Source organism: Megascapheus bottae, chromosome 6, assembly GCF_031878675.1.
Source record: "Megascapheus bottae isolate mThoBot1 chromosome 6, mThoBot2.hap1, whole genome shotgun sequence".
Classification (NCBI taxonomy): Eukaryota; Metazoa; Chordata; class Mammalia; order Rodentia; family Geomyidae; genus Megascapheus; species Megascapheus bottae.
The window spans coordinates 42,294,474-42,317,055 of record NC_143514.1 but is presented as its reverse complement, the minus strand read 5'-3'; the positions used below and the strand labels follow the sequence as shown (position 1 = coordinate 42,317,055).

Sequence of the window (22,582 nt, the reverse complement as noted above, 5' to 3'; positions counted from 1 at the left end):
GAATCAATTAATTTGACTTTTATTGTGTCGAAAGGAAAAAGCGCAACAAATGGAACTGGCAGCTGGGAGTTGTTCACCACCTCCTTCCCCAGGGAGATGACAAGGAGACACACGGGAATGGACGGCTCAGATCAGACGCGGCCTTGGAAGAGGGCGGGTGAGAGTCAACCACCAGTAGCGTAGGGGAAGTCCCGAGAGCCAGCTCTGGCTGGCGGTGAAATCGAAATTAGGTTCATTTGGAGACTTCAAAATGACCGGTTAGGACATCCCTGGAGCTGCTGCTCTCCTGTGCGCACGCACACAGGCGCGAAGGCGTGCGCCGCCGCGGCCCAGCCACCTCTACCCAAGTGGGGCCTCGCGCGGCCCCCGGGGCCTGCCTCCACGCAAGTGAGGAGTTTCTGAATTTCCAAATGTCATCCTCTCTTTCTTTTCTTTGAGTTGCTCCTGCAGTTGCATCTGCAATCTGTGTAGCCTAGAGAGATGGGCAGCCAGCTCAAAGCTCCGGTCCTTTTCGCTGGAGGCTGTCGGTCTAGCCTACACAAACTATGGTTCAAAGCAATGGCAGCTGCAGAAAGCAACTCAGAGAAGCGTTTTAGGGTTAAATGTCACCTCGAGATCACTTGCAAATACAAACCGTAGTCGAGGTGCCAGGTGTCTCAGAAACGGACTCGCCTCCCCCACCCAACCTGTCCCACCTCCCAAACAGGAACGCGCTGCGAATTCGGGGGTTGCATCCAGGGGGGGATAGTCTAGTGGGTAAAGGTCAACCCGTGTGTCGCGATGCCTGTAATGAAGCAAGTTTACAGCTGTAATTTAAACAATTATTTTAATATTTATTTGGCGTCATAGCAAAGACGTCGCGTCAATGGGAAGACAGACTAAGAGTATCAGGCATTCCCATTGTCTGCCCGGAATTAAACACATTTTCCCTTGTCTTTTGTAAATATTTCAGTACTTCTTTCCCGTCTGACCTCCTGCCCGCCCTCCCCGCCCAGGCCTGCAGCAGCTGGCCGGCTGGTCTAGGGTACCAAAAGCCCACCATACCACCCTCGGCAGGCTCCGGTCCTTGGCAAAGAAGCGACCTAAATGCGGGAAGCAAGGCGGCGCGTCGCGTTCTACCAGGTTAGAGGCACGGATTGTCCTCGGAAGGTGTGAGATCCAAGTGCCTCAACCACACCACACACCCAGGGCCGTCTGCAGTCCCCACCCCCGTTCCCGTCCGAACCGCCACCGTCTTTCCCTACCATCACTGACTCCTGGCCAAAGAAATTCCTGGTCCACGGGCCACCTCTTCGCGTCCTCCTCCACCAGCTCTGTCGCTGCATTTCCAGGCAGTTAAATCTTGGACGGTTTTGTCTAGCTTTAAGAGAGAATCCACGTGAGTTAGCAGCAAAAAGGGATCCGATCTGCCCATCTGCCCGAGACCCCTACGGATCCCCGGAGGCCGTGCGGGCCGTCCGCTCCCCGTACTTCCTCGGCTGTCGGGACCTAGGAGAGGCGTCTCACCTGCGGGGCCCGGAGCCCTCCCCACCCCACCCCACTTACCCAGGCCGCAGCCGGGAGCGCTTCCTTCCCCGGCTCCTCGTTTCCGACTTTTTCATATGCTAAGTCGTTTAACGACTCTGGTGGCTTAGTTAGGGCTTCCTCTTACTTATAGGTTCCCCGGCATTTTACGTGTTGTTTTTATTTCTTTCGGCAACTATTCTAATAGATTAATCGATAGCTCTTTTCTGACCTTCGGAACCCTCCCCAGCTGATGCTGTTGTGGAAAGAGCGAAAATAGAGAGAGAGGAAAAGCCAAGAAAGCGAAGGTAAGCGTTGAGTCGTTGGGGTTGGGAGAAGGAAGGGGACGCCTCAGCAGGTGTCTCCCGTCCCCGGCCCCAGGAACCCCGAGGCCGGTGGAGGTGGGGAGGGGGGTAGGGGACTGAAGTTCAGCGGATGAGAAACTCGCAGATGTTTTTACCTCCTACCAAGCCCAGACCCCAGGGCAATTAACAAGTTTGTCCTCCTTTAAAAATGAGAGGGCGACCTTGTTCTACATTGCCAGTCGGAGTCAAAGGAATGTTAGCAAAAGGGGGAGAGGGGATAGGACAAGGTGGGGGGGGGCAGAGAAGGCCGGGCAGCGGGAGCCTCGTGGTCCCGTGGACACTCTGAGGCCCACGCACACGCACACACACGCGCACACACACTCACTCACTCACACCCTCCCGGACCCCGCGCCGGGCTGCAGTCTAGCCCGGGGGTCTCCGGATGGGCGGAAGCGCCCTCGGGGCCCTCGGGATGCTGGCCGGCGGTGCGGTGCGGAGTTGCGCGTCTCCCGTCCCTTTGTTGACAATTCCCTGAAACCAACTTGAGTTTGGCCAGCTCCGCCGCGGGCCTGACGTCACGCGCGGTCACGTGGCCCCGCCTCCCGCTGGATCTTTAAGTAGAAAGTAATCTATCAGGCCAGTCCTTAAAACGGGGACTTTCGACTACCGGGGCTTCGGCGTCCCCGACACCCCCCTCCCCACCCCTGCCGCTCCCCCGCGGCTGCCCCGGCCCGCGCCCTCCCGAGCTGCCTGGCGGGCCCCGGCGGCCGCGCGCGCTCTTCTGGACCGCTCCTGGTGCCCTACGGCCCGGCCCGAGGCCGAGGGAGGCGGGCGAAGTGAGGGGGCGCGGCGTGGAGAGCCCTCCCGGGCCGCGAGCGCTCGCTAGCGCCTAGGAAGGCGCGCCGGGGACCGCGGGAGTTGGCGGAGCGCGGCGGTGGGGGCGGACGGCGGCGCCCGTGCCGCGCGATGTCGGGCCTCCGCGTGTGAGCCGAGCCGGGCGGACCCCCTGCCACCTGCGCCCCCTCCCCTCGCCCCGGCCCCCCGGTGTGGTGGTTTTGGGGTTTTTTTCTTTGTGGGGAGGGTGGAGAGGCTCCCCACTTCACCCGAGCTCCGCGGCAGCCCCTCACCACCCCCACCGCCCCCTTGCTCCCTCCTCGCCGCCGCCACCAACCCGGAGGAGGGATGACCCTCTCCGGCGGAGGCAGCGCCAGCGACATGTCCGGCCAGACGGTGCTGACGGCCGAGGACGTGGACATCGATGTGGTGGGCGAGGGCGACGACGGGCTGGAGGAGAAGGACAGCGACGCGGGCTGCGACAGCCCCGCGGGGCCGCCTGAGCTGCGCCTGGACGAGGCGGACGAGGGGCCGCCGGCGGCGCCCCATCACGGGCAGCCTCAGCCTCCCCACCAGCCGGCCCTGGCGCTGCCCAAGGAGGCTGCGGGCGCCGGGAGCGGCCCCGGGAGCGAGGCGGGAACGCCGGAGGCGGACGGCTGTAAGGGCGGGGAGGAGGGCGCCGGGAGCGGCGGCGGCGGCGGGCCGGGCGCGGGCAGCGGGGCGGCGGGCGGCCTGACCCCCAGCAAGCCCAAGAACAGCCTGGTGAAGCCGCCCTACTCGTACATCGCGCTCATCACCATGGCCATCCTGCAGAGCCCGCAGAAGAAACTGACCCTGAGCGGCATCTGCGAGTTCATCAGCAACCGCTTCCCCTACTACCGGGAGAAGTTCCCCGCCTGGCAGAACAGCATCCGCCACAACCTCTCGCTCAACGACTGCTTCGTCAAGATCCCCCGCGAGCCGGGCAACCCGGGCAAGGGCAACTACTGGACCCTGGACCCGCAGTCCGAGGACATGTTCGACAACGGCAGCTTCCTGCGGCGCCGGAAGCGCTTCAAGCGCCACCAGCAGGAGCACCTGCGCGAGCAGACGGCGCTCATGATGCAGAGCTTCGGCGCCTACAGCCTGGCGGCGGCGGCCGGCGCCGCGGGACCCTACGGCCGCCCCTACGGCCTGCACCCCGCGGCCGCCGCCGGCGCCTACTCACACCCGGCGGCCGCCGCCGCTGCAGCCGCTGCCGCGGCGCTTCAGTACCCGTACGCGCTGCCGCCGGTGGCGCCTGTGCTGCCGCCCGCCGTGCCCCTGCTGCCCTCGGGGGAGCTGGGCCGCAAAGCCGCCGCCTTCGGTTCGCAGCTCGGCCCCGGCCTGCAGCTCCAGCTCAACAGCCTGGGCGCCGCTGCGGCAGCCGCGGGCACCGCGGGCACCACGTCGCTCATCAAGTCGGAACCCAGCGCTCGGCCGTCGTTCAGCATCGAGAATATCATCGGCGGGGGCCCCGCGGCGTCCGGGGGTTCGGCCGGGAGCGCTGGGGGCACCGGAGGCACCGGGGGAGCCGGGAGCGGCGGGAGCGGCAATGCCCAGTCCTTCCTGCGGCCTCCCGGGACGGTGCAATCTGCAGCCCTCATGGCCACGCACCAGCCGCTGTCGCTGAGCCGGACGACGGCCACCATCGCGCCCATCCTGAGCGTGCCGCTCTCGGGACAGTTCCTGCAGCCCGCTGCCTCCGCCGCCGCCGCCGCGGCCGCCGCCGCTCAAGCCAAGTGGCCCGCGCAATAGGGGCGCGCCGGCCCGCGGCTGGGACGCAAGGCCGGGCGGCGGCTCCGGGCTGCGGCGGCGCCTCTACACCCTGAGCGCTCCGCCCGGGTCCCGGTGACCCTGCCCAATCCTGGACTCTGCGAATCCCTCACCCCCCCCCCGCCCCCCCCCTCCCCGGCACCCCACCCCACCCAACACCGACCTTCCGTGACCTCCATCCCCTCGCTTACACCACGCTGGCCCAGCAAACTCAACGCGCTCCTGCCCGGGAATAGCTTTCCGTACAGGTAAAATCCATAACCGAATTTCCAATAATTCATAATAATAATAATAAATAAAAGCACCCCGACGGCGCTTGCTGTCACTTGCCGTCAGGGGGGTAGGAGGAAAATTCTTTGTACATATTTGTGTAAAAATTACTGACTTTCCTTTTGGGGTTTTTATTTTTTTAAGAAAAAAAATTCAGTAGATTTAGAGCTCTGAACTTTCATTTTTTTGGAAGGTTCACTCTCCGCAGTTTTATCTGAGAAAAGAATGTATAGAGACATTGGGAGATTTTAAATACAAAAAAAAATTTTCAAAAGAGCAAAGTGTCATACTATTATAAAAAGTCTGTTTATATATGAATGAATATATGGTATTCTAAATGTTATTCCATCGTGTTGTACACAAATTTGTAAATAAATTTTTAAAATGCTCAGCCTAGTGTTTTATTTAGAGTGTCTAAAGTAAATGGCAAGATTTTAAAATGCAATTTGCATTTTATTTTCTCCAAGAAATACAAGAGTTTCAAGTATCGACTTTTTCAAACTTTGCACAAAAGTACTTTTGAGTATAAAAACATTTTACTTGGAGACCTCTATCTAAACTGAATCACATTAATATTTTCCTTTTTTCACATAAAATCAGTGTAGGTGAAGATCTAGATTATATCAACCCATTAAATCTAAATGACTTAGACACTTCGGTAAAGTTAGAAAAAAAAGTCATTAGAGTCTATTACTAAACAACAGTAGTCCTTTACGTTTTTAAAGATCAGATTAGTATCTTCCACAGTGTAAACTTGCCTAGCTTTGTTGGTCATTTTAATTATCCCTTCAAAAGTAAGTAATTAGAAACATTTCTCATTTTAGCCCTTAAATCTTAGATTTTTAAAATTCCTTAAGTGGATTGCTAAGTAAATCCAATTGATTTTTTTTAATGTATGTGATGATATTTTAAATTTTGGAATGGAATGAAACTCTGTATATTAGCCTGGTAGATAATATACTGTTGTTTAATTCTTGCATAATATTTTGAAAAGGTGCCCTCCTTTCGCGACAACAGACAATCCAGATCATAATTGGATTTCCGAAGGATTCCCTTACAGGCTTTCTTTCCTGCTACCGAAGCCTTCTGAAGGACAAGGAGTCACCCTTTTAAGAACCGGTGCCCATCAGCACCACGCCCCTTTTTTTTCTACCTTAAACTAGGGTAGTGTGAAATGCGAGACGGTAGGACCAGAATGGAGAATGTCCTCTTAGATAATTTTAATGTGCATTTCAGCTATTTCAATCTTTTATTACTATTTTTTGATACTAAGATAGAAATGAAACGTCTTGACTCTGGAGGCTGTTTCCCGCCATTAGCAGCATATCCTCAAACGGCATCAATTCTAATTATTTTATAATTAATTTAGCTGTTACAATTACTTGTGCGAAATTGCTTTTTTAAACTGGAGCGGGGTAGCAGCCCTGTTTGCTCGGCCTGCGCGCGCCGGGATGGTAAAACTCGGCCAGACTGATGCTGCGGTCCGCTTCACCTCCCGCCCGGGTGGTGACGATGCCGCACTGTACATCCCAGCCTTTATTATTATTATTATTATTATTATTATTATTATTATTATTATTTTTAATCCACGGCCGGGTTGGCTACGGGGGAGGCGGTTTCTTTGAAATAACACTTCTTCCCAAATACCCAATCTGTTTTCCTGGTAAACGGTGAACATTATTGTGTCCCGAGTAAACATTCCTTCAGGATCAGGGTCCTAAAATAAAACAGGCTGCTGGGGCGGGGGTGGGGGTGGGGTGGGCGGTGAGAGTTTAACTTGATCAACAAGAACCTGGTAATCAACCACAGCCACAGTAACCTTCCCGCTGGACATGTTATGCCCGGGCCGGTCTAAGGGCGGGTCCCTTCTAATCTCCTTTTACTAGGAAAACTAAACGGATCTAAATTTGTTTGTGTGTTGCAGCTATAAAAGTAACAAGTTGTTTCACAGTTGTGTCTGGCTAATCGGTTTTTACACAAACAGCAAATGGTACATGATTTGTGCAAACACAACAGAGGTTATTTCTAAATTTAGCTGACACCCCTGGGAAAAGGGAAAGGCCGGGCTTCTTGAATTCACTTTTAGCCTCAAGAAGCTGCTGATCCAAGGCTTCTAAATGACATTGGATAACAGGGGCCTCATTCCATCCCTGATCCTTTGTTACTTATAAAATTACTCGCTCATATTTCCGCGCATAGCAGCAATACCGGCCGAGCCCGAGCCCGCAGCGTGACACTCGGCCTCAAGCTGCAGACCAGGTCCGCGGGGCTTTTTCCAAGGACGCATTTAGAGGAGCAGAGGTCCGCCGGCCACTCTGCTTCCAGCCACTCTCACTTTTGAACTACAGCCTGGAGCAAGGCCCTTCCTCTTTCATCTTGGAGTGTAGGAAAGAGACCCTTACACCCAGCACCCCAACCGGCCCAGCGACGGCGAGTGTTTATAAAGTCATAGCAGATGTTAAGAAGGCAGGCCTAGATGTAAACTCTGAAACCCTCCTCTGGGTTTAAGCTTTTTAAACTGCCTGGGTTTAGAGCAGAAAGAGAAATGCAAATATCGTAGATAAAGATTGCCAGAGGGACAAGAAAAATATTACCAGCACTTAGCGGTAGGGCAGGTGACAAAAGCTTGAAACCTGTGTTTGCTGTTTCTGAACTGCAGGCACCTGCGACCAGACACTGAACGCTGCTTTCACGTTGAGATTGGAAGGCAATGACACTGATGTCCGCCTTTTATTTCGTTTACGAAGAGAAGTTAAAGGAAAGGTCGGATTCCTCGAGTTAAAAGGAAGCAGGCTGATTTTTATTCGGAGAATTCCAGCTTTCGACTATACACACATTTAAAACATTTTCCCACTCCTTCTGATATCGATTTCTAGAAAGCCAATACACCCCTGAATTCTGTGGCCCCCTAGAATGGCCTCAGGATGGGGTTCTTGAATAGACCCCAGTCCCCATCCCCCGCACCCTTGAAGGAACGGAGGTTGGTTCTGGAGGTCTGGAAAGGTGGGAACCAAGAGTAGAGAATAGCTCTCGCCGCGATGGCAGATGTGGCCTGTAGGGGGCGATGAAAAGATGGACAACTTAGTTTCTTTAAAAGGGTTCAGCCCCACATCCTCAAGGCCACCCCTTCCCCTTCTTTCCTAAGCCCAGACACCCTCCCACCCCCAGGTGACCCTCGCTCCTCCTCGAATAGTGGACTCCAAGGCTGAATCTCAACTTTGTCTTCCTCCACCGGTCTCCTGGAAGGGACAGAGTCCCCAGGAGAGTTTGTCCTAAATATTGGGAAGCAATAAAGTTTACTGATGAGGAAATATTGGCTTGGAAGCAATCAAGAGTTGCATTTGAGGTTATTTGTTTTCCGTGGTTTATAGGAAGAGTCTTGGTAGCAAGAAGAGCATGAAAGGCAGGGTGTGTGTGTGAGGGGGGGGGGTGTCTCAAAGTGGATCCCCTTGAGAAACTGTCCCAAAGAGAATATTATCTGAAAGATGGCCAGGTTTTAATCACGTATCCTGTCCAGAGTCCACTTGAGTCTGTGCTGGTTTAAAGTGCTGTGTGTGCAGGGCAGTGTGTCTAGAGCAGTGTGTAGGTGGGGGGGAGTTGTATTTCATGGGAGGGGTGACAGGAAGCCACAAGATGAACTAGGCCTGGCTCAATGTGTCACAATCAAAGATTAGGTATTTCCTATTACTTTAGACAACCTGTTTGGTGTTTGTTTTTGTTTTTGTTTTTAATGCCTCTATTTCCTTGACTACATCGAAATGAACCTACCTTTCTCTCGGACTTGTAGAATGAGGTGAGTTGGCATTAGTGACAAAATGGTTTATAAATTGTAAAGGCACGTAAAAAACTGTTTTTGTCTTAATGGCTTCTGTTTGGAAAAACAACTTTGTCTTCAGGAAGTGATTCTAACTAAGCCTTTTGCTTTTGAAAGACTCACTGTGAAAACAAACAAAACAAACAAACCCAGCAGTTTTCCTAAGAGGAGCACAGAGCCTATCCCAGCCCCTAGCTGGAAGGCTGGGGCAAATTCAATGGAATTGGAATCTCCTCCTGCGACCATGACCCGGGCCCAAAGACAGGTCTGAAGTCCACCCTCAAGCGCGCACCCTAGCTCCCTAAGGCTGGCACATTGCTTTTGGGCCCCTGTGTTTCTTCCCACTAAGCGAGGCAAGTGGGGAAACCTGAGCCCTCCGCTGACAGACGCCCATTAGTGCAAAACGTGGCCTCTGAGGGGAGTTAAAGGTAACCAGATCCCAGACTCGCCTAAAAGACCACCCTCCCTTCGCCTCCCTCCAACAGTTGGCAGAGTTACACCCAGAGCCAACTTCTCCCCCCGCCCCTGCCCGTGCCCTCTTAGGAATGTACACGCCATGGTTTGCTCCCCGAGGCAAACCCAGCCAAGTAGGGCGGTGCATGGAACAAAATTTGAAAAGAAATGTTGCATACATCAGCCAGAGAGCGTAATCATCCCATTTTCATTTCCCTAGGTGGTGTCTTACATCAGAATTTTTCTAAAGAATTAAAATTTCCAAGAATTAAATGAGTCGCACCTCCCTATTTTATTATAAAAACCCTCTGCTCCATCCTGTCGGTTAGGGTGGAAAGGGGAAGGGGGGGTGGCAGTCATTCCCTTGTGTCTGGGTCATCGGATGAGGAGGTTCTGGGCCCATCGTTAGAAAAAGTGCTGGAATGTCCGCCTTAGAAGTGTCCTAGGTGCCTCCCCCTCCCCTCTTCACTGAAGCCCAGAAAGTTCGGGTGACTTGCCCAAGGTCACTCAGCAGAGCCAAGTATAAGCTATGGAAATTCTGTTGGGAGGGACGAGTGTTTACCAGGAAGGACAGCGCGGCTTGTGGGAGGAAAACAGCCAACACAAAGGACAAAAAAGATTGAGGAGACAGCAGAGAAGATGGAAAAAAAAGGCTAATGGAAGCTAATGGAGGCTAAGGGGCTCCCTGAGGTCGGTGGACCTAGAGCTTGGGCCTTCCCCAGCACCTGCATACCCAGGGAGGTAACGTCAAGCTGGGCAGATGGGCGGGGATCTACACCCCTGTTTCCTCCTGGCCCCAGACCTGGAAGCGGAGAAGGGAGGGGATGTGAGGCACAAAGCTCCACTCACCGGTTGGTTCGGTTCAGCCCTCGGGGCCGCAGGGTCTCCAGTGGGTCCCCATCTGCCTTCCCAACACCACCCCCGCCCTTTCACAGGCTACGATGGGCTTACAGGACCCCAGCTCCCGCTGCCTAGAGGTGGGGATGGAAGGTAACCAGCCCGGAAACACAGCCGTGAAAACGCACCCTCTGCGCTGCGAATGCGGGCTTGTGGGGATTTGGGGATTTGGGGAGAGGGTGGACCAGCCTTGTCCTGCAGCACCCCGGCTGGAGGCTGGGTACGGGATACCCCTCCAGGGGAAATCCCGCTCACTTAATCTGAGCAGACCTAGGGGCCCCAGCCTGAGATCTCAAGGTTACTACGTAGGCCATACCCAGACCTGACCGGAGGACCCCTGCTCCATTGGCTAGGCTGTGAGCTGGGTCGGAGTGCCCCTAACCGACGGGAATGGTTTTTTGTTGTTGTTTTTTTTTCTTTTCCAGCCTGGCTCAAGTCACTCTGGTCTCTGACACATTTGGAATGAGATCCCCGGACCAGTGATGCAAGGTCTTACTGAAGAAGAAAGCGTGATTCCTTTTCTCCCTCCCCCTATTGCTCCTCTCTCACTCTTCTATCGATGGATGGTAAGCAAGATTCAGTTCTCTCCAAAAGAACAACGCATTTTGCCCCTGTTGCCATTTTCTGCAAAGGACCCATGTCGCATGTCTGGTTTCTAGGAAGCAATGCAATCAACGCTAGAGCAACCTCCAAAACCATTTTTTTTTTCTCTCCGGCTCTATCTGGGAAGTCCTCTTCCCCAACACACATTGCTAACCTAAAGAACCATTGGCATTAACAATATCCTGTCATTTCTTGACGAGTTCTTTACCACCTAACATGGCTGAGCACAGAGGAGATCCAAATTGTTTGCCTAAAAAATGACAACCTTGGACCATGAGTTGGGGGAACCTTGAAAAATGTTAATTGATCAAAATTAATCTCAAGTGTTTGAGGGAACATCTTTTTTTGGGGGGGGGCAATCACATTCATTTTCCTGTTTTCTTCCTCATATCAAATGCTTTTATAAATTTAAATTTTCAAAATTCATTTTAAAATAAATGAAATTTAAAAGCATTTATTAGAGATCTAGAAAAACCAGACCTGTAAACTCCTCAGAATGTAATTGGATTTCCTGGAATGTTTTCTCTGCCATTGTGAAATTAGCTGAAAACTTCTCCCTGTCTGAAATACCATGAGCTAGTTCCACTTTCTTCTGGGGGCTCCACTAGCAAAACTCTGCTCTCAACCAGCCTCTGTTTCAGCCTTCCCATTGTACTTAGGAAGTCTTTACTTGTTAATATGTCTTCTGTTATAGAACTGCTCTTTTTCCTTAGGGAAAAAAAAATAATGGATTAGAAAATCATTTGCTTAGGTCTTTATATTAAAGATAGCCACATCTTGTTGGGGTTCTTTATTAATATATACAAAGAATTCCCTGTGGGTTTGCTTCACCATTAAAATTACTGGGGGGAAGGGGCAAAGGGGAGAACTGTTCCAAGGTGGCTTATAGACCTGGCTCTGACACTCACATGGACAGCTTTTAGTTATTTATTATTTCTCCTACAGCTGCATTTAGAATACACTAATGTGTGTGTGTGTGTGTGTGTGTGTGTGTGTGTGTGTGTGTAATCACCCATGAAATGAATTTTTTTTTTCTGATCCTGGGGCTTGAACTCAGGGCTTGAGTGCTGTCCCTGAACTTTTGTACTTAAGGCTAGTGTTCTACCACTTGAGTCACCGTTCCAATTCTGACTTTTTTTTGGTGTTTAATGGGAGATAAGAATCTCATGAATTTTTCTGCCTGGGCTGGCTTCACACCATGATCCTCAGATCTCAGCCTCCTGAGTAGCTTTGATTACAGGCATTAGCCCCTGGCACCTGACCTAAATGAGTTTTGGTTTTTTTTTTTTTGCCACTCCTGGGACTGAACTCAGGGCCTGAACACTGTCCCAGCACTCTAAAACTTGCTCTACCACAGCAACACTTCCAGCTTTTCTATGTATGTGGTATCGAACCCGGTCTTTGTGCATGCTAGGCAAGCACTCTACCGCTAGGCCAAACTACCAGCCCCTAAATAGTTTTTTTTTTTAATGAATTGTCATTTAATTTCCTTTTCATTACTGAATCCCTTGGCATAAAAGTTATTGGCTACCTAGCAGTCATCCAAACCATTTAAAACAGAACACTGGGAACTTAGTTCTTTTCTGAAATATTCATGCAGATTTTTCTATTAAATACAAAGCAAAAGGGAAACTCCAGATTATTTGGCTATTACCATCCAATTGAGATCAATATAATATAGTCTTTTGTGTTAAGCATTTTTTTTTGCAAATTTACATACCAGCGTGGATGGCCTTTAATCATTACTCTTTCTAGATCCCAGTTAAACTTCCTTTTTTGCACTTTTATAGTAAACCATTTCCCAGATTCTAGAATCTTGCAAATATAAATGTTGATTACAACAACAAAGTAAGTAAGGTATTTTGACAACAATAATTTTCCACATGCATCACGCATTGTGGCTTTATGATGAAATTCTCTTGTTGCTAGAAGAAATTGAATATAAAAGTTACTACATTGGATTAAAAGATGACTAGCTCTAGTCTTGACATTGAACTAGAAGTATCTGATAGACTCTATTTGCCCATGTAAAGACCACTATTGAAAACTGAGCTGAGAGAGAAACTATAGTGTAATAACTATCACATCAAATTTTTAACTTTTTCATTTAACTGTTTAAAAATTTAAAATTTTTTTTAAAAAACATGATTTCACTATAGTCTTGATTTAAGATAGCTGTCATTTCTAGGACATCTGCCATTCAATCCTCCAGCAGTGGAAGACTTCATTTCTCTGATATCAATACTATATATTACACAGGGCTGAAGCCCTCTTTGGATCTACCACTCACCAGACAGCCCAGGAATAACTTGAAGGAGTCCCATGGGAGACAGAAAATCTGCCCTCCACTGTGGAAAGACGTATTCTAGTATAATTTATTCAATATATAAACATCAGGAATGACATTCTTATTTTCTGCTCCTTTAAAATATTCTTACATTAAGTGAGAGAAAGTTTGAGAAAGCGTTTTATTATTTGTAAGAGCCAAACACCTTATGACAAATAGCTACACTGTATTTTTCAAATTATTTCCCTTGTGAAGAAGAGTTTATAATCTGAGGCATAATAATATTCCTGGAAAATTATAGTCTTTGGATTTGAACATCCTATGGTCCTTCATTTAGTATATAGTTGTGTGTGTGTGTGTGTGTGTGTGTGTGTGTGTGTGTGTGTGTGCTGGCCCTAGAGCTTGAACTCGGGTCTGGACAATGGCCCTTGTTCTCAAGGCTAGCATTTTACCACATGAACCACAGCTCCTCTTCTGGCTTTTTTGGTGCTTGATTGGAGAAAAGAGTCTGTGGACTTTCTTGCCCAAAATAGATTTGAGCCACAATCATCAGATCAAAGCCTTCTGATTGCAGGAATGAATCATTGTTGCCCGAAAGAATGGTCTGAATCTTGGCTTTCTTATCTATGAAGAGGGGATCCAAATATAAAGAATTACTTTGATGTATTTGGTGACTTACTGCTCTGCTGACTTACTACTGTGCAGTTTTTGATGATTGTATAATGGTCATATTTTCATAAGGCTACCTGTATTTTTTTCTCTGATATCATATATCCAATACTTGTCACCTTTCACATTTAAAAATGAAGTTGCTGAGACCATTGTCTCTTCTATATGTTCCAGTTAGGTCTCATTTTTGTGTTCTTACAACTTAACAAATGTGAAACAATTTACTCAGTAGTACTGCCTGGTAAATCACTTTTTCACTTTCAGGATATTTTTCAGTCTTGTGGATGAGAGTTCCTGACAATAGTCGTTAAAGATATGATAGCACTTTCACAAGAACAAGGACATATGCCTACATTCTTTGCTGAGCTTTGGTCTGAGTAGACTAATTTTAAATTTTTCCAGATCTGTGCTGAAACTTCACTAGGGGTAGATAGTTTCTGCCTTGCCTGAGTCTGACCAGGCAAATATCTGATTTTGAGCTTATGAAGATGACCTCAGTTATTCTAACTAATGCAAAAGTATGTTGTATTGCTAAAAGAAGATGAGATAGAAGCTGATTTTGATTTGTTGGCTGGCTGGCTGGCTGGCTAGTGTCTTCATTAAGTCAATTGAAATGCCAAGCTACTGATTATAATAATCTGGCAAAAATATATTTGGTAACTGTTTTAGCTTATCAAATTAAATCAAATATTACTTTAAAAGATAGAGAAAAAAACTGGACATTAGTGGCTCATGCCTATAATCCTATCTACTCAAGAGACAGATCTGAGGATCTGTTTAAAGCCAGCCTGGGCAGGAAAGTCTATAAGACACTTATCTCCAATTAATTACAAGAAGTTGGCAATGGTACTGTGGCATAAGTTCAGGGACAGCACCCAGGTCTTGAGTTTAAGCCCCAGGACTGGCACGAGATGGGGGGGCAGAGAGGGAGAGAAGAAAACATTTAACAATATTTAATGTGTGAAGCTGCTCTGAATTCTACACTGGAAATGGGCATCAAATTGACAAGGAAAGAAAGGGTAGTGCCAGGTTGCTGTTTCCATAGTTGATCACACTTACAATATGAAAATCTTGCTTCAAAAGGTGATTTCTAGGTGTTGAAATACACTGTCTTCAGTTTTTGTATATCATTATCTTAAATATAAGTCAGTTACTATATGTAGAGCTCAATCAGCAGAAGAGCTAATACATCAAGGGAGAAATGACATGCTAGTTTAATGCAAGGGAAAATCTAAGGAATTCTGTGGCTAATTTTTATTGTGGAAGTTTTTTTTATCGTACATATTACTTTAGATTACAACAATATAAAGAGGCAATCATTACATTTGCTCTTCCAGCATTGTTCTGGGATTAAATGAAATAATGCATGTTTTAAGTGCTTAACAGGGTTCTATGCACTGTGAAGTATAAAATGTTTCTATTCTCTGAGTAATAATCTATTTAAGGTTTTGAGTTTTTTGGTTGTTTGTTTGGTTTTTTGTCAGTTATGGGGCTTGAACTCAAGGTTCTGGGCACTGTCCCTGAGTTCTTTGGTTTAAGGATACAGATCTATCAATTTGAACCACAGTATCACTTCTGGTTTTTGAGTAGTTAACTGAAGATAAGAGTCTCACAGGGACTTTTTTGCCTGGGCTCTCTTTGAACCACCATCCTTAGATCTCAGCCTCCTGAGTAGCTAGGATTATAAGTGTTAGCCACCAGTGCCTGACTTAGGTTTTTTTTGCTTTTATTTTAATTTGTCAATATGTGTACCAGTCCTGTGGCTTCACTCAGGGCTTGGGTGCTAATTATAAGTGTGATCTTTTTTGCTCATGGCTAGCATGCTACCATTTGAACCACAGCTCCATTTCTGGCTTTTTGGTGATTAATTGGAAAGAAGAGACTCATAGATTTTCCTACCCCAGATGGCTTCTAATCAAGAAGTTTAGAACTCAACCTTCTGAATAGCTAGAATTACAGGCCTGAGCTACTGGTGCCAGACTGGTTTTTACTACCACTACTGCTGCTGCTGCTATTTATTTTGTGGTTTTACACAGCAAACAAACTGTATCTAATAGAGAACAATCAAGTGCATGATGCTGATAATGACTTTAAAGAAAAGAGCTAAAAAGATTAATGAGGGCAAGCACAATGGCCCAAGCCTGTAATCCTAGTTACTCAGGAGGCTGAGATCTGAGGATGAGGTGAGACTCTTATCTCCAATTAATCATCTTATCATCAGAAGTGTTGCTGTGGCTGCAAAGGTAGGGTGGTAGCCTTGAGCAGAAGAGCTCAGGGACAATGCCCAGACCCAGAGTTCAAGCCCCATGACCAAAAAAAAAAAGATTAATGAAACACTTCACATCATAAAATATGTTAAATATGCTTAGCATTTCTTTTTTTTCATATCTATGCAGTTTTAATAACAAAATTTTACCAAAACACAGCAACAAAGAGTTCAAAGTTAACAGTGCCAACAGCTCCTGGACTGAGTGATGCTCCATTGTGAATCCCCTTAGAACAAGAGTTTCTTAACAGCCAGCCACAATTGGTCTTCACTTGTATTGGTATGCAAATAAAGTATTATGGGAGGGGGGGGTTATTGGCTCAGTACCTAGAAAGGTCACAGTCTTTTTTTATTTTTTGTTTTTTTTGCCAGTCCTGGGCTTGAGCTCAGGGCCTGAGCACTGTCCTTGGGCTTTCCTCAAGGCTAGTGTTCTACCCTGAGCCACTGCACCATTTCTGGCTTTTTCTATGTATGTGGTACTGAGGAATCGAACCTGGGTCTTCGTGCATGCTAGGCAGGCACTCTACCACTAGGCCAAACTCCCAGCCTCAAGGTCACAGTCTTTTTTCCCTTTCTTTCTTTCTTTCTTTCTTTCTTTCTTTCTTTCTTTCTTTCTTTCTTTCTTTCTTTCCTTTCTCTCTCTCTCTCTCTCTCTCTCTCTCTCTCTCTCTCTCTCTCTCTCTCTCTCTCTCTCCTCTTTCTTTCTTTCCTTCTTCCTTCCTTCCTTCCTTTCTTTTGTTGTTGTTGTTGTTTTTTCCAGCCCTGGGGCTTGAACTCAGGGCCTGAGTACTGTCCTTGGACTTTCTCAAGTCTGGCGCTGTACCACTTGAACCCAGCACCACTTCTGGCTTTTTCTATGTATGAGGTACTGAGGAATCAAACCCAGGTCATTGTGCATGCTAGGCAAGCACTCTATCACTAGACTAAACTCCCGGCCCCCTCCCTCCCTCCCTCCCTCCCTCCCTCCCTCCCTCCTTCCTTCCTTCCTTCCTTCCTTCCTTCCTTCCTTCCTTCCTTCCTTTCTTTTTGTCTTCCTTGCTTGCTTGCTTTTTTTTTTTCCCCAAATATGGGGGCTTGAATTCAGGGACTAGGTAGTGTCCCTGAGATTTTTCACTCAATGCTAGCACTACCACTTGGAGTCATAGCTCCACTACTGGTTTTCTGGTAGTTAATTGGAGAGAAGATTCACTTGGACTTTCCTGTCTTGTCTGGATTTGAAATGTGATCCTCAAATATCAACCTCCTGAGTAGCTAAGGATTACAGGCATTGAGCCACCAGCAATCCGCAAGATACATACAGTCTTATTACTGATGCATGCTTCTGCATCCTCCACAAATATGGTCAGTAGTTTAAGGAAGAAGTGCCCTGGGACAGATAAGCCATTTGTACCACTAACCCACACCCAAGAAACATGGCAAAGGCAAGGCTTGTGGCTGTGAAGATGGAAACTACAGATACAACCTTGTGAGAAACCCTCCCAGCATTCAGACACACCTTCTCTAAGAACCCTCCCCTTCCAATGATAAGCCATCAGGGCTCCTTATCCCAGTGCATATAAAGGTGCCAGGCCCCTCTACAGTCAGACTCTTCCTCTGGAGGGGCCTCCATTCACTCTTCTGCTGGCCAGCCCTCCATCTACTCTTCATCACTGGCGGTCACACTTCACCGAAACAATGAGGAAAAGCAAGAGAGTGATTCCTTGAATAGCAGTCAAAAGGAAGAAGTAGTCATTCATTCAGGTGGCAGCTACTGATGTTACCTGAAGTCCTTGTGGTTTCTCATCCACCCAAAGGCTTTGACACATGACACAGCCAATGGACTAGAGCTCACAAAGGAGCCAACACCAAAGGAGCCAACTCTGCTGAGTTGCAGTCCCATTCCTGCCAGGCTCTCAAAGATCCTCATTCATAGTCTCAGCTCCCTCAAGCCCTAGGCTTACGAGTGCCCGCTGCCTGTCCTTGACATACCTACTCTGTATGTCATGAAAGCTGAGCTTCAGCTGTCAGACCTACTCTTTGTCTTTGTGGACTTGCTACTTCCCTGGAGAAGGAGGCTCATAGTCCAGCCATCTTTGTAAGTCCTTAAGGCTTGTTAGTTATGGGCCAACCCACAGATCTTAGTCTTCTTGAGTGGAGAGTTGTCATGAAATTCTGTTCATTAGAATGGGTTGCTCTTGAAAACAGTTCGGCCTGCAAACAGTTTGTATTATACAATAATTGCAGAATCCAGAGATGCGATTTAGAGGTAGCATGTTCACCAGGTCCAGGATTTGGTCATCATAAATAAAATGAGCACAGTGGATGGCCATTCTGTCAGTGTACACTGCTACCATTTCTATCAGCATGTTTTCCCAATTGGTGATGTGCTTTAGTACTTTAAATGGATTATTCTAAATTCTAAATTAAACACTGCTCTGGCAGGAGTTCTTCCTCTCAGATTTTTTTTTTCAGCAGGAGCTGGGGGGGTGCGGGGTGGTTTGGGCTTGGGGCTTGAACTCAGGGTCTGGGCATTGTCCCTGAGCTCTTCTGCTCAAGGCTAGCTCTCTACTACTTTGAGCCACAGCTCTACTTCCAGTTTTCTGGTAGTGAGTTGGAGATAAGAGTTTCGTGGTCTTTCCTGCCCTGAACTATTCTATCATATGGAAGGGAAGGCGGCATGAAGAGAATCACCTGAGTTGCTCTTAAGGTGCACATATGCTATAGCAATACGTCAGGACATATATTTTACTGTGAAAAATTTTACATACAGAAAATAAAGAAGTTCATATCAAATTCTTGTGTACACACCCCTCTGCAATCAATATTTGAATATACTTAATCACATAATTGATCCACACAGGCATCATTTCATATGCCTATCCCTAGTATCTCAGTCTTACATCTTATATCTTATTCTTCTGATTTATTACAAAGGAGAGGGTACTGCAGTAGTAGTTCCAAAGGCTAGTGTGTGTGTTGTGTGTGTGTGTGTGTGTGTGTGTGTGTGTGTGTGTGGTGGTAGTGGTGATGGTGATGAAGCCCTGAGCTTCTCACATACTAAGTACATGGTCTACCAATGAGCTACCCCTGTAGCTAAGCTTTGCTTCTTTTCTGGGAATTTCCTGTCATCTCTCCATTCCTCTTAGAGGCAGGGGTGAAATGACAAGAACGAACAGGATCATGAGTGTTACCACCTTGGCTTAGAATCCAGCTATACTACCTTCTGCCCATGCTGTCCAGGTGTCTCACTGTGATCTCCTGTCCTCATCTGTGACAGGCAGTGCCTACTTCAGGAAGGTGTTGGGATAAATGAAGTAGTTCCTATAAAAGGCTGGCAGCACAGTACCAACCTGAACTTGAAATTGTGTATTGATTTATTTGATTGTCACTCAAACTCACAATTGTTGTATTATAAAAATACAACAATTTTTACATGAGTTGCAAGCGAGAAAGTCTTATCTACCTTACAATAGGTGTGAAGATGAAAAGTAGATGTGGAATGTGCTTGTTAACAGTAATGTGTTTGTTACTGATAGACAGGAGGCACTTAAGAGTTTTTAGATGATCTGCAAGCTTATTTGCCTTACTAGGGGAACTGTGTGAGAGTGTGTGTGGCTGTGTGTGCTGGAGCTCTGGTTTGAACTCAAGGCTGCATGCTGCTCACTTGGCTTTTTCACTCAAGGCTGATGCTTTTCCAATGGAACCACAGCTCTACTGCTGGTTTGCTGGTTAGATGCAGAGAAGAGTCTCATGGATTTTTCTGCCCAGGCTGACTTTGAATCTCAATCTTCAGATTTTAGCCTCTTGAGTAGCTAGGATTACAGGCATGAGCCACTAGTGCTTGGCTTCTTACTGATGAAACATAATTTGCACATACTTTTCTTTCTTTCTCTTTCTATCTTTCTCTCTCTCTTCCTTCCTTCCTTCTTTCCTTCCTTCTTCCTCTCTCTCTCTCTCCCTCTCCCTCTCCCTCCCTCCCTCCCTCCCTCCCTCCCTCCCTCCCTCCCTCCCTCCCTCTCCCTCTCCCTCTCCCTCTCCCTCTCCCTCTCCCTCTCCCTCTCCCTCTCCCTCTCTCTCTCTCTCTCTCTCTCTCTCTCTCTCTCTCTCTCTCTCTCTCTCTCTCTCTCTCTCTCCCATCTTTCTCTCTTTTTCCATTGCTATTAAGGCTTACACTCAGGGATCTGTCATTTTCTTGCTCATAGCTAATGCTCTACCACTTGAGCACTCCTCCAGTCTGGATTTTTCCAGCTGTTTTGGAGATGAATTCTAGCGGATGTCCCTGCTCAAGCTTGCTTTGAATTAGTCTTCTATGTCTTAGACTCTTGGGTATCTAGGATTATAGGCTTGAACTACCAACATCCAGATTACAATTTACTATTTTCATAATGAAGGTTTTACTAATGGCTGGGAAGGCAGGTGCGGTTTTCTAGGTGACACATTTGTTCCCTTAACATTTAATAGACTGTGCTGTGGACTGAACGATGCTTCTTACTCCTATCATTATTCCTATGTTGAAGCTCTCATTCCCAATGTGTCTATACTGGAGATACTTTTTTTTTAATGTTGTTTTTGTTTTTGAAGAAAGGACTTCTCCATATAGTCCAAGCTGGCCTTGAACTCATGATTTTCCTGCCTTAGCCCCCTAAGTGCTCAGAGTATAGACACGATCAATTATTTCTTGGTTAGAGAGATGGTTTTTAGGAAAGTTAAATGGTATTGTAGAGTAGGACCATAATTTGATAGGGTTGATAGGGTTGCTCATCTTATAACATTCTCTCTCTCTCTCTCTCTCTCTCTCTCTCTCTCTCTCTCTCTCTCTCTCTCTCTCTCTCTCTCTCTCTCTCTCTCTCTCTCTCCAACAAAGAAAGTCCACATGAAGACAGAGTAAGAAAGTTTCCTATACAAGCCAAGAACAGAGTCTCACCAAGAACCAGTTTCACTGAATCTTGATCTGGGACTTCATCATCTAGCATTACAAAACATTCTGATGATTAAGATACACAGTTTATGGTATTATTATAGTCTCAGCAGACTATAACAGAATGCTAATTAATAAGAAATAGATGTTGTAATTAAGATTTGTAACCTCTTCAAGTTACATTTCTATGCCAGTAAATGGGCATATAAAACATAAAACAGGTGATTTCCTTATCACCTGCCTCACTCAAGGGCATTCTACACTCAAGGATGGGGCAGAATGAAGGAGAAAGGAAAGCTGACTTCTTTTTTTTAATCTTTATTTTTTTATTGTAATTAATAAAAGGGTTACATGATATTTGCCAGATAGAAGGTGCATTAATTCACATATATTGATACCCTTTCACATGTCTTGGTCCCCATTACCCTCCCCTCCACCGCCCCCCCCCCGTCTTGGTTTTCCCCCCTTCCCTATCAAGTTTCAAATAACCAAATACAAATAAATCCAATATATCAGATAATAAAGTGAGATACTGTAACAATATGAGATAACCAAGGGACAGCAAAAGAGATGAGAGATCACATAGTACATTAAGAACAACAATCATTCATTGTATGGCTTTTGTTTCTATATCCTGGAGGTCTTTTCAATTAGCTTCATACTATATGGTCTTATGTATCAAGGTTTTGCTCTATTGCAGATCTCTGCTAGTAGAGCCCAAGGTTTCTACTGATTATGACAAATGAGGAAAACCATTGAGCCTAAGTTCCTTTGAGTCTGGCTTACTTCACTTAATATGATTTTTTTCTAAGACTTTCCATTTCCTAACAAATGGGGAGATGTTGTTTTTTCTGACAGCAGCATAGAATTCCATTGTGTACAAATACCACAACTTGTTGATCCACTCATCAGTTGAGGGACATCTAGGTTGGTTCCATATTTTTGCTATGGTGAATAATGCTGCAATGAACATTGTTGTGCTAGTGGATTTAGTATGTCCTTGTTTCTGGATGGTTGGGTAACTGCCAAGTAGTGGAATTGCTGGGTCATAGGGGAGCTCTATGTTTAGCCTTTTGAGGCACTGCCATACTGCTTTCCATAGTGGTTGAACGAGTTTGCACTCCCACCAACAGTGTAGTAGTGATCCCTCCTGGCCACATCCCCTCCAGCATCTGTTGTTATTAGTTTTTTTGATCCTGGCCATTCTAACTGGAGTGAGGTGGAATCTTAGAGTTGTTTTGATTTGCATTTCTTTTATGACCAGAGATGTTGAGCATTTCTTCATGTGTCTATAGGCCATTTTTGTTTCTTCTTCAGAGAAGATTCTCTTTAAGTCTTTGGCCCATTTTTTAATGGGATGGTTGTTACTTTGGAGATTAGTTTTGGAGTGATTCAATTTTTTGAGCTGTTGATATATTTTAGATATGAGGCCTTTGTCTGTTGTTTGGTTGGTGAAGATCTTCTCCCACTCTGTAGGCTTCCTAATTAATTTACTAGCTATGTCCTTTGCCATACAAAAGCTCTGCAGTTTAATGCAGTCCCACTTATCCAGCCTTTCTCTTATTTGCTGTGATTCTTGGTCCTTATTAAGAAAGTTTCAACCTGTGCCAAGGAGGCCTAGTGTATCTCCTATTCCTTCTTGTAAAATTTTCAGTGTGTCAGCTTTTACCTCCAGGTCTTTGATCCATTTGGAGTTAATTCTAGTGCAGGGTGACAAAGAAGGATCCAACTTTAGTTTTCTGCAGGTGCTTAACCAGTTCTGCCAGCACAACTTGTTGAAGCGGCTGTCTTTCTTCCATTCTATTTTTTTGGCTCCCTTGTCAAAGATTAGGTGGCTATGGGTCTGTGGTTTAATATCTGGGTCCTCAGTTCTACTCCATTGGTCTTCAGGCCTGTTCTTGTGCCAGTACCAAGCTGTTTTGATAATTATAGCTCTGTAATAGAGTCTAAAGTTTGGAATTGAAATTCCTCCTATGCTGTTCTTTCTGCT

The 22,582-nt window shown here is 46.8% G+C and overlaps 1 protein-coding gene across 1 annotated transcript; it reads left to right on the top strand.

Annotated features, from left to right (window-relative positions):
• Nucleotides 1–2,930: 2,930 nt before the first annotated feature.
• Foxd3 (forkhead box D3) lies at nucleotides 2,931–4,418 on the top strand. The gene has a single exon (XM_090333728.1). The coding sequence runs from the start codon at nucleotides 2,991–2,993 to the stop codon at nucleotides 4,416–4,418; it is 1,428 nt and encodes a 475-aa protein (XP_090189854.1). The 5' UTR covers nucleotides 2,931–2,990.
• Nucleotides 4,419–22,582: the final 18,164 nt, after the last annotated feature.

What these genes read in the sequence shown, in the direction of transcription:
- Foxd3 (XM_090333728.1), top strand. Translation starts at nt 2,991, where the DNA reads ATGACCCTCTCCGGCGGAGGCAGCGCCAGCGACATGTCCGGCCAGACG.